General features: G+C 38.8%; 1 protein-coding gene across 4 annotated transcripts in view; it reads left to right on the top strand.

The window, feature by feature from the left end:
• Positions 1-3,335, top strand: part of CGRRF1 (cell growth regulator with ring finger domain 1) — a 29,571-nt gene extending 26,236 nt beyond the window's left edge. For all 4 annotated transcript variants that reach the window (XM_045059933.1, XM_003987650.6, XM_045059932.1 and 1 more), the window contains 2 exons: positions 1,548-1,655; positions 1,873-3,335. In XM_045059933.1, the coding sequence (XP_044915868.1) occupies positions 1,548-1,655; positions 1,873-2,193 (429 nt within the window). In that variant the 3' untranslated portion in view covers positions 2,194-3,335. The remainder of the gene's footprint in view (positions 1-1,547; positions 1,656-1,872) is intronic.
• Positions 3,336-12,025: the final 8,690 nt, after the last annotated feature.

The following is a 12,025-nucleotide window of genomic DNA, read 5'->3' on the forward strand; positions in this document are numbered from 1 at the left end:
ACACTTTATATATTAAACATGTTCCTGCTTTTTTTACTTCATAATATCTCCTGGAAACCACTCCAGATCAGTTCATAGAACACTTCCTCACTTTGTTTTTCAGAGCTGCATAGCACTCCATTGTATGCAGGATGTATGGGTACCACAGTTATTTAGCCAATCTCCTGTAGTTGGACATTCAGATAATTTCCAGTATTGTGCAATAACAAATAATCTTGCATTGAATAATCTGTGCATATGTATTTTCATATTGTTGAGGTTGTGTGGTTGGAGGGTAAGGGTATGCCATTTTGTTACATATTGCCAAATTCCCCTCCATTGGGATTATACCCTTGGAATTGTACCTTTTTTTTTCTTTTTTATACATTCCACTGGCAATATATGAGAGTAACTATTTCTTCATAGAGTATATTAACAAACAGTTGAAATCTATTAATCCAATGAGTGAGAAGTGATATCTCAGTGGTTTTAATTTGTATTTTGTCATATTGTGAGTGAAATTGAAGATCTTTTTTTTTTTTTTTAGTTTATTTATTTTGAGAGCAAGAGAAAGAGAGCTTGAGCATGAGTGGAGGAGGGGGAAAGAGAGGGAGAGATGGAATCTCTAGCCAATTCCACACCATCATCTTTTAATATGGCTAAGGACCATATTTATATTTTTTGAGTGAACTGTCTATTCATATTTTTTGCCCATTTTTAATGGGATTGTTGGTTACTTTTTATCAGTATTTAAAAGTTCTTCATAAATTAGGGGTATTGTAAATATTATTCCAGTTCTTCAGATGTCTTTTGACCTTGCTTTTTGGTATACAAGTTTTCAATTTTTATACAGTCAAGTGCGTCTGCCTCTGGGTCTGTGTCATAGTTAGAAAGTCTTTCACTACACCGAGAATAAAAAGGAATTCACATTTTTTCTTCCAGTGCTTGCACAGTTTTTTTTTTCTTTTGTACAATTAGATTTCTTATGCTTTTGGAGTTTATGTATGATTATGAGAAATGCATATAATTTTATATTTTTCCAAACCGCTGTCCAGTTGTCCCAGTACTTTTCATTAAAAAGACTATTTGCCCAATGATTTCAGATCCCACCTTTATCATACTTGTATAGAAAGTTGGGTCTGTTTCTGAACTGTTCTGTTCTAGCCACCTGTCTGTTCATGTGCCTTTTATTTTAGTTTTAGAGGCTTTGTAGTATGTTTTAATATCTGACTGGGCTCAGTCCTCCCCACAGCTTTCTTTTCAGTATTTTCCTAGCTATACTTATGTATTATTTTTCAATGAGAATTTTTGAGTTAACTCATATAACTATGAAAAAGCTCATTGGTATTTTTGTTGGGATGGCATTAAATTTATAATTTTGAATATAACTAAAAATAACTCTGGCAAAAATATTGCCACTATTGAACTATTGTTCAGTAATTGATCCTTTTTAATGACTGTGATTTAAATAAAATATTGTAAGTTTTCCAATTTGTCAACCTTTTATTTTTATTTCATATGTCTATGAAATAATGTAAGTACTGACTGGTATTTCATTTTTATTTTAGATTTCCATGGTATCAGTAATTCATATTCCTGATAAGACTTATAAACTTTCCTGTAGAATATTATATCAATATTTACTCCTGGCTCAAGGTCAATTTCATGATCTTAAGGTAAGTACCCTGTCATCTTTCTCTGTCCCTTTTGTTTGCAGAGTTTCAAAGAATGACTATTTAGAAAGAGATAATGTTTCTCAGTTAGTCACAGAGTTAGCTGTTGTTTGCTACTGGGTTTGCTAACTTACAAATTTTTAGCAGCTTTTATGACTCCCAGATTTAAAAGGTAATTGTCGTTTGTGTTTATCCTTAAACTTGTTTCTTTGGTTTCCAGCAACTTTTCATGTCTGCAAATAGTAACTCCAATCCCTCCAGCAATTCCTCTCCAGGAGAAAAAAGCACAGACCGGAGTTTGCTAGAAAAGGCTGGACTGTCTGAAAGTGAAGTGGAGCCCCCTGAGGAGAATAGCAAGGACTGTGTTGTTTGCCAGAATGGGACTGTGAACTGGGTGCTTCTGCCGTGTAGACACACGTGCTTGTGTGATGGCTGTGTTAGGTATTTTCAGCAGTGCCCTATGTGCAGGCAATTTGTGCAGGAATCTTTTGCACTTTGCAGTCAGAAGGAGCAAGAGAAAGACAAACTGAAAGCTCTTTGAGAGTATTGTTAAAACTGAAAAATACACCTTCCACTGAAGATGTCGAATTTGTGTTCTTGGAATTTATTGTCACGTGGAATCTACAGTATTGACCATCAATGAAAATTCTATTTTAACTTCACATTTGTATGGTACATGGATGATGAAATTAATTCCTTCCTGTTCACTATGGTAAATACTGGAATACCATCTGTGTTGATAACATAAAAATTCATTCAACTCTTGAGAAGAATGTAAATGTTTGGCCTTTTATCAGCTAGAAGGTTTCACATAATGTTGATTGGGAAAATTCTTAAAAGCAATTCATCTAAAATTTGAGGAGGTAAATGCCTCAAGATTTCTGGATGTTCTGCCTTTGACATAATCTGGAGTAGAATTTGGGAAAAATTGAATTCTTCCTAAAGTAATTGTATGTTCCCCATTTTATAAAGGAGTAGGACAGGGCTCCCAACTTTAAAACTTTTCCAAAAATAACAGTTTTTATAAATATCCATGTAATGGTTTTTAATTTTCCTTATAGTCACATAAACACAAGTCTTAATTTTAATATAGCTTCTTAAATCATAAATGCAAGATACAATTCTTGACTATTCTCAGTATATCATAGATTAAAATGATACTCATCTGTAGGAGGCAGATATATGAAACATATAATAAAATTTCTTGGCTAATTAAATGTATTGTCAAATATGATTAGGTTAGCAGAATGTGACCTATCAGGGAAGATCTGTGAGACTCGTAATGCCTTACCTTAGATTTCCTCCCGCATAGCAAATCCATCCAAAACTGGAGAGGTTTTGGATCCAGAAAAACTGCTAAGAGAAACAAATAACTATTTTTTTCTAGCGTATTTTTATTCCACATAAACCCATATCTTTCAGAACAGTCACATGATAGGCAAAAAGCCCCATCCCCCATGCTTTCCAAGATGACGAAGAAAAAGGTAAATCAGAACTTTCTGTGTCTTCAGGGGAAATTATCTTCGGTTCACTAAGAAATTAGATCACGGCAAATAAACTGAACTTCAGGGAGATTTTCAAGACTTTTTTGTCCTGTTTGTATTAGAATAATGCCTTATCTTTGTATCAGTGTTTTTACATAATGTCATTTCATTTTAATCAAATACAACACTCTGAAAAAGACATTACCTATTCTCCATTGTATACACCAAATCAAACTTTCGTCTCTGTTCAATAGCTATGTAATAAATACGTTCTAGGGGCCAGATTCCTTTGGGGGTCTGGGCTACAAAGAATCAGGCAAGACTTCTGGCCCCTAAGTATTTGTGCCTCCAAGGAGCATTGACAGCATATCCCACCTCAGAAATTCCTTGAGCTCTGTTCCAACGGTACCACTGGAAGGAGGGCCATTAAAAGTCTGCCGCAGTCAGCTAGCAACAGTTCATCGGGGAAACTCACTTGGGTGAAAATTGGGGAATTCCTCAGAGATCATTTTGCCCATGTCAGCCGTCCTGTTTCTCTTCACAGATCTGTCCAGGACATAGTTGCTTTCTCATATGCGATGGATTCCACCTGCAGTCTTCCTCCATTCCTCATAATTTTTTTATTGTAGTAAAATATACATAACAGAAAATTTACCATTTTAACTATTTTTTTTAATGTTTATTTATTTCTGAGAGAGTGAGCACAAGCGGGGAAGAGGCAGAGAGAAAAGAGGATCCGAAGCAGGCTCTGCGCTGATAGCAGAGAGCCCGACGTGGGGCTCGAACTCACAAAGTGGGAGGAGATGACCTGAGCCGAAGTCATGCTTAACCGGCTGAGCAACCCAGGCACCCCCCATTTTAACTATTTTTAAGTGTACAGTTCAGTGACCTTAAGTATATTCACATTGTTGTGTGACCATCATCAGTATCCATCTTCAGAATTTTTTTATCATACGAAACTGAAATTCTATACCCATTAAATACTGACACCCCATGCCCTCTCTTTTCAGCCTTTGACTATTGGAGGTACTTCATATATATGGAATTACACAATATTTGTCCTTTTGTGTCTGACATTTCACTGGGTATAATGTCTTCAAGTTCATCTGTGCTATGGCATATATCAGAATTTCCTTCATTTTTAAGGCTAATATTCCGTTGTATGTATATACCACATTTTGTTTAGGTATTCACCCATCATTTTTTATAATTCTTAAAGATGATTTGCCCTTATCTCCTCTTGCTGTGACTAAAGTAATTGATTTTCCTGCCCTTGGTAGTAATAAATATGAATAATTTGGTAGGTAATCAAGTAAAAACGAGTGCACTGACACCTAAAGGCTTATTTCAGCATTTTCCAGTAGCAGTGAATAAGTGACATTTTGTGGGAATATCTATAAAAGCATTGTATTTGATGCGTTGTTAGAGAAAGTATTTGGCTTATATAGATTAGTGACTACTTTCCAAAGATATATAAAATTTATCATCCTAACCATTTTTAAATGTACAGTTTAGTAGTGTTAAGTATATTTGCATTCTTTTTTTTTTTAACTTTTTTTAAAATGTTTATTTTTAAGAGAGAGACAGAAGGAGATAGAACATGAGCAGAGGAGGGACAGAGAGAGAAAGGGAGACACAGAATCCGAAGCGGCTCCAGGCTCTGAGCTGTCGGCACAGAGCCTGATGCAGGGCTCGAACTCACGAGCTGTGAGATCATGACCTGAGCTGAAGTCGGACTCCCAACCCACTGAGCCACCCAGGTGCCCCAAGTATATTTGCATTCTTGTGCAACAAATCTCCAGAACTTTTTTATCTTGCAAAAATAAAACTATACTCATCATTAAACTGTACCTCTCCTCACTATAGCCTACCACCATTCACAGTATAATTGTGGTTTTGATTTGCATTTCCCTAATGGCTTAATGATGTTGAGCATCTTTTCAAATGTTTATTGGCCATTTGTATACCTATTCAGATCCTTTGCCCATTGGGTTGACTTTTTATTATTGGCTTATAAAAGCTTATATTCTAGATGGAAGTCTTTTATCAGATACATGATTTACAAATATTCTCCATTCTTTGGGCTGTCTTTTCACCTTCTTGATGGTGTCCTTTGAAGCACAAAAGTTTTTGTTTTTTTTTTTTTCTGTTTAACATTTTTATTTATTTTTGAAAGAGAGAGAGAGAGACAGAGTGTGAGCGGGGGAGGGGCAGAGAGAGGGAGACACATCTGAATCTGAAGCAGGCTCCAGGCTCTGAGCTGTCAGCACAGAGCCTGAAGCAGGGCTTGAACCCACAAACTATGAGATCATGACCTGAGCTGGTTGGATGCTCAACCGACTGAGCCACCCAGGCTCCCCAAAGCATAAAAGTTTTTAACTCTGATGAAGTGCGACGTATCTATTCTTTCTCTTGTTACTTGTGCTTTTGTTGTCATAACTAAGAAGACTTGGCCCAAGTTAAGGTCACAAAGATTTACTCATATTTCGTTCCAAGGATTTTACCATTTAGTTCTATGATTAATTTTGAGTTAAATTTTATATATAGCGTGAGGGACGGGGTTCAGCTACATTCTTTTGCAGGTAGATCCTCAACAAATACTAACAAACTGAATTCAACAATAGGTAAAACAAACCCCATGATCACATGAAATTTATTCCAGGGATGTAAGGATGTTTCAATATGTGCAAATCAATGTGACATGCCACATTCACAAATGAGGGATAAAAATAATAAGATCATCTTAATAAATGCAGAAAAAGCACTTGACAAAATCCAACATCCATTCATGATAAAAACTCTCCACAAACAGTATAGAGGTAAGGTATCTCAACACCCATCCAAGTGAATTCCACAAGGCTAAGTAAGGACTTCCATTTATCTTGTTGATCCTCTATCTCTAGCACCAAGAACAGCAGCTAGTTCAAAATAGGCCTTCCAAGTATTTGTTGAATGAATAAGTGATTGAATGAATGAACACTGTTTTGGGAGTAGAAACAGGAACAGGAGAGTCTGGACTCTGTTGAGCAACAATCTAATGGGAAAGGTAGACATGTCCTCTCAGGTTCACCAACTGTTACCATTCACTGTACCCAAGCTGGAACCATAAGAGTTACCCTAGACTCCTCATTCCCTTACTCAAAAATTTACCAACTCTTTAGATCCTTATTCTCAACTGAATTACTGTAATAGCATCTTGATCCTGATTTTCCCATCTTGAGACTTTCCCCATTTCAAACTCCAAACCATCCTCAAAACTTATTTATGTTATTGACATTTTCTGCACCTATTCCAAGATTAGCAAAACTTAATTTCTCACACAGATGAAAATAAACATGACTTCCAATATTTTTTCTACACTACTCTGTAGGTTGCTACACTTCAAACCACCTTTTTTTTTTTTAATTTTTTTTTCAATGTTTATTTATTTTTGGGACAGAGAGAGACAGAGCATGAATGGGGGAGGGGCAGAGAGAGAGGGAGACACAGAATCGGAAACAGGCTCCAGGCTCTGAGCCATCAGCCCAGAGCCCGACGCAGGGCTTGAACTCACGGACCACGAGATGGTGACCTGGCTGAAGTCGGACGCTTAACCGACTGCGCCACCCAGGTGCCCCCAAACCACCTTTAATACTGATATCTATAATGCAAATTGGATTCTATTGCTCGGTTTAATATAACTGCAATGAGTCTTCAATACCTTTAAGATTCATTCATTCATCTGTTCAGCAAATATCCATTAAATGGCAAACTCTGTGCAAAGCAATGGGAATACACAGATAAACAGGTCAGTTCATGTCTTAGGCAGTTTCTAATCTATTGAGAGACACAGAGAAGTAAACAGGCAAAGTCGTAAGTGCTAAGATAGGCTTAAGCTGAGCATATTATGGGAGCTTATGGAGGAAGCTACCTCAGACTTGGAGGATGAGGAAAGGCTTCCTAGAGGAAGTGACAGAAAACCAGGACCCGAGGGACAGTTTGGTGTTGACTACGCAGGGAGAACAGCATTTGTAGATCCTTTTATGTTCAGGGAAATGGAAATAATTCAGACTAGCTGGAGTGCAGAGTAAGAAGGAGAAAGAGGGAATGAGTCTGCAGAGATGGCCTTCTTCAATTTTGTTCATCAATGTCTGATAGTTTTCAGACTGAAGATCTTGGCTAAATTTATTCCTATGTATTTTATTCTTTTCAATGCAGTTGCAAATGGGATTGTTTTCTTAATTTCTCTTTTGATAATTCATTTTTAGTTATGGAAACACAGCTGATCTTTGTATATTGATTTTATATCCTGAAAATTTACTGAACTCATTCATTAGTTCTAACAGTTTCTTGGTGGAGTCTTCAGGGTGTTCTACGTATAATATCACATCATCTGCAAATAGAGACTGTTTTACTTCTTCCTTTCTGACTTGGATGCCTTTTATTTCTTTTTCTTGTCTAATTGCTCTGGCTAGGACTTCCAGTACTACGTTAAATAAGAGGGGCAGGAGTGGGTATCATTGGATAAACTGAGGCAAGATCAGCAAGGGCTTGATGAGAGTTAAACTTTATCATGAAGGTGAAGAGGAGTCGTTGAAGGCTAGCTGAATGTGGTGAAAGAACTGGTATGTTGGTGGGGACAAGGGGTCAAGATAGAAGGCCCAGAGACTATTAGGAAACTAGTCATTTGGTGGTGGTGGTGGTGGTGGTAAGCCTGGTGCTTGGGAGGATGAAACAAAAAATGCAATGGCCTAAAGTGAAAAAGAGCTTGGGTGTTGGAGGAACAGAGAGAAGGCCTGTGTGGCTGGAATTGAATAAATAAGGAGGAGCCATGTGGATGGGGTTGGAGAGAGGCCAGGCCTTATTGGCTGTGGCAGGAGCTGAGACTGTCTTCTATGCAGTGGGAAGATACTAAAAGTCAAAGTAGGGGGGTGACCTTGTTTGAGTTGCACTTTTAAAAGATTGAGGGAGGAAACATCTGGGGAAGAAGGTGGGCAAAACCAAGAGTTTAGACATTTTAAGTTGAAGATGTGACATTATACCTACCTTACTTGTTTTATTTAATTGGTTGAACCTCTAGCATTCAATCTCTTCTGTGTTTATCATAGCTACGTCCTACAGAAATTCTGCAAATTTGTACCAGGTATAGGACTGAGCCAATTAGCCAGGTTAGGAGGAGGAGGAATAGCTGTCATATAGTTTCTATGATCTGAGCACTTTGTGTTTGTGCCAGTGACTAAGCTATTGCCTCCCAGCTCCAGACCCACCCTTCTCTCCACTTTGTGATGCTGGGGTAAGACTCTGTAGACCCGCGGGCTGCCTATAAAGCTTTGCAAGTCCAGGGAGACTGGCAGGAAGGAGACTCCTTCCTGTTTCTTTCCTGTGGGCTTCCTGTTTTTTCAAGCATTACCTCAGTCTACCTCCTTTCCCTGGCAGTGGTGGTTGATTCCAGGAGCAGCAGGCGAATCTCCATTGCAGTTCTTCCAACATTTGCCAAACCTGCCTTCTTGTCTTCCCACTCAGGACACCAGCCCCACCCCAGCAGCACCCCGTCCTCCGAAGTCTGAGTAGTTCGGCTCCCGGAGGCCCCTCTTCCACACCTCTCAGGCTTTATAATCCCAACTACTTTACTATGTTTCTCCAGCCCTGGGGGATGGTAGCTGCTTTCTGCAATTGCTACTGCTGAAATTTGCTACCTCTGAAATACCTTCATGTTTTTCCGTTTGACTTTTCAGTCAACAACTTTTATGTTAATAATCTCTGATAAAATAACTGTTGTGTTTTTTTGTCTCCTGCCTATACTCTAATTGAGACAATTAGATACAATTACCTCCCATCATCCTGGCTCAATTGACTAAAGTAGACAGAAAACTGAGACCAACAGGTTAATGGCCCATATTACACAGCTACTAGCTGGTAGAGTTGGGATTTGAATTCAGTTTTGCTTTATTTTATTTTGCCTGAAGCTTGTGCTCTTACATGCTAGTCAGGTGACTACATTTGGACAACATTGTCCGAAAAAACACATGGTTTTTCATCACTGAACTGTAGATACAATTTAAAAAGTCTTTCATCATTTTTGTTGCTCTTCTTGAGCCTATTATCAGAGCCAGCATTTCCCAAAACATAGTCTAGGCAACACTGTACGACAAGCCCCATGAAGGATGGATTCTGGGCTCAAGTAAATTTAGGGCCTGCCCTGCACTATACTCTCCAGAAGACGTATAATGAACATTAGCTTAAGAAACACTTTGAAAAGCCTTGCAAAAAAATATGTAACCAGGTAGTTTTCTCGTAACTTTTCTGACTGGGAATATTCCAAGGATGTGGAAAATGTTGGACTAATCAATATTAAATCAAATATATCCTGGGCAACAGTAGCACCTGGTTAGGAGAAAGTTGTTGGTGCCAGAACTGGTGGGATGTTCTTATCATACAGGGGTTGCTGCAGAGAGTTTTGGGGGAAATTATAACAAATTACAAATATAACAAAGCTGACTAATACCACAAGTATCACAAAATCTATAGACAAAGATAATCTTAAGTAGAATTTTAAAAGTTTATTTATTTTGAGAGAGAGATTGAGAGCACAAGCAGGGGAGGAACAGAGAGAGAGGGAGAGAGAGTCCTAAGCAGGCCCCACACTGTCAGCACAGAGCCCCACACAGAGATCGAACTCATAAGCCGTAAGATCATGAACTGAGCCAAGATCATGAGTCAGATGTTTAACTGACTGAGCCACCCAGGTGCCTCAGTGTTAACTAAATTTTAAAAGAATATTGGGGAAGGGGAGTCTGACCTTTGATTAGATTGTAGAAATATGACCCTTTTGTACATTTTAAATTTTCAACTAATCAAACTTGGGGACACATTTCAGTCACACTTTTAGTGGAAAAGACATTGGTAATTCTGAAATTAATAACCAGGATTACAATAAAGATTTGATGACTTCTGGGACAAGTGATTTTACTCTCGTTCTCTTATGCCAATCTGGGACAATTTATCCCTCCAAAAGGCCTAAGGTCCCACTTTTACAATTTTGACCTATATAAATCCTGTAAACAGGAGTAGTTTTGCAATGCTTACTTTTAATCTTCTGACTATATTTATTTGAAAATTTATCTATGACACCTTGTGAGATGCTTTACTGTAAAAAAAAAACTATAATTAGGGGCGCCTGGGTGGCGCAGTCGGTTAAAGCGTCTGACTTCAGCCAGGTCATGATCTCGCGGTCCGGGAGTTCGAGCCCCGCGTCAGGCTCTGGGCTGATGGCTCAGAGCCTGGAGCCTGTTTCCGATTCTGGGTCTCCCTCTCTCTCTGCCCCTCCCCCGTTCATGCTCTGTCTCTCTCTGTCCCAAAAATAAATAAATGTTGGGAAAAAAAAACTATAATTAAAACTTCATACATTTGTTTATTTTTAAGAAATGTGAATCCATCTACATTTGTGTTTGAAACTGTGGTTCAAAATTTGCTTATATTTATATTTTATTTAAATGATTGGGCCAGTTAATTGGTTTGAATTATATTGTTTAGAAATCAGCCAAAATGTAGTATACCTGACTAAGTGTTCTAAAACTTAGAGTTAGCTCCTTCTTATTTAACTCCATCTAGAGAAAGCTGTCATAAAAGTTTTCTTCATAGAATATTCTTTAGTCTTAAAAAGGAATGAAATTCTGATACAAACCACAATATGGATGAATTTTGAAAGCATCGTGCTCAGTAAAGGAGACAGAACACAAAAGGACAACATTGTGTGATTCCACTTCTGTAAGGTCCCCAGAACAAGCAAATCATAGAGACAGAGTAGCTACTGGTTAACAAGGGCTGAGGGAATGGGAGACAGGGAATTGTTTTTTAATGGCTACAGAGTTTCAGTTTGGGATGATGAAAAGTTCTGGAAATAGTTTGTAGGGATTTATGGTACAATGTGATGTACTTAATGCCACTGAGTTTTACACTTAAGAATGGTTAAAAGGGTGGGGCCCTTGGGTGGGTCAGTCAGTTAAGCATCCAACTCTTGATTTTGGCTCAGGTCATGATCTCGTGTTTCATGAGTTCAAGCACCGCATCGGGGTCTGTGCTGACAGCTCAGAGCCTGGAGCCTGCTTCGGATTCTGTGTCTCCCTCTCTCTCTGCCCCTCCCCTGCTCACATTCCATCTCTCTCTCTCAAAAATAAACATTAAAAAACTTTTTTAAGTCTTTTTTTTTTCCGGAAGAATTCTTTAAATTGAGGAACTGAAGGAAATTTGAAAGCTATCCCAAGAGAAATAAGAACTTTAGTAAAAAGTGAAACCAGATTCCTCAAGAGTCCCACTGTCTTACCTGAGGTTCACCTGGCTAGGTTGATGGGGGGGGGGGGAGGGCAAGCACCTCCGCTTTTGGCCTGGATGGGGCCATGACCCCATGTGAAAATGTACTAGGGATATGGGAAGCCGGTGCAGGCAATTACCACTGTGCCCTGGGCTCATGAAACCCCACTCTCTACCCTAGTGTGTGCCCCTGCCGACACAGGTGTTTCTGAGGTTCCTCTAATGAGACTTGAACTCAAGGTTAGTCTCCCCAAGCCACGGCTCCTGGGCCTCACCCAGCTTGCCTTTCACTGTTGCTATCTTAGCAAACCTGACTCCCGCTCTAGCCTTCCCGCATTCCATCTGTCACCAGTTGCTGCGGTTCCTTCCTCCACATCTCTCTCTTTATTCCCTCCGATAATGACTCAAGGCCAGGCAAGGCTGTCCTAGGCCTTACTGCATGAATTTTGAGAGAGCATGTCTCCATGTGAGGCAGACCCAAGAGGTAAAGTAACCAAATGAACACACTCTAATCCAGGCACAGAAAGAAGGAAAATTAATATTTATCAAGTACTTAACTATGTGCCAAGTAATGTGCCAGTTGTTTTCAGGCCTCCTAAC

Source organism: Felis catus, chromosome B3, assembly GCF_018350175.1.
Source record: "Felis catus isolate Fca126 chromosome B3, F.catus_Fca126_mat1.0, whole genome shotgun sequence".
NCBI classification, from domain to species: domain Eukaryota; kingdom Metazoa; phylum Chordata; class Mammalia; order Carnivora; family Felidae; genus Felis; species Felis catus.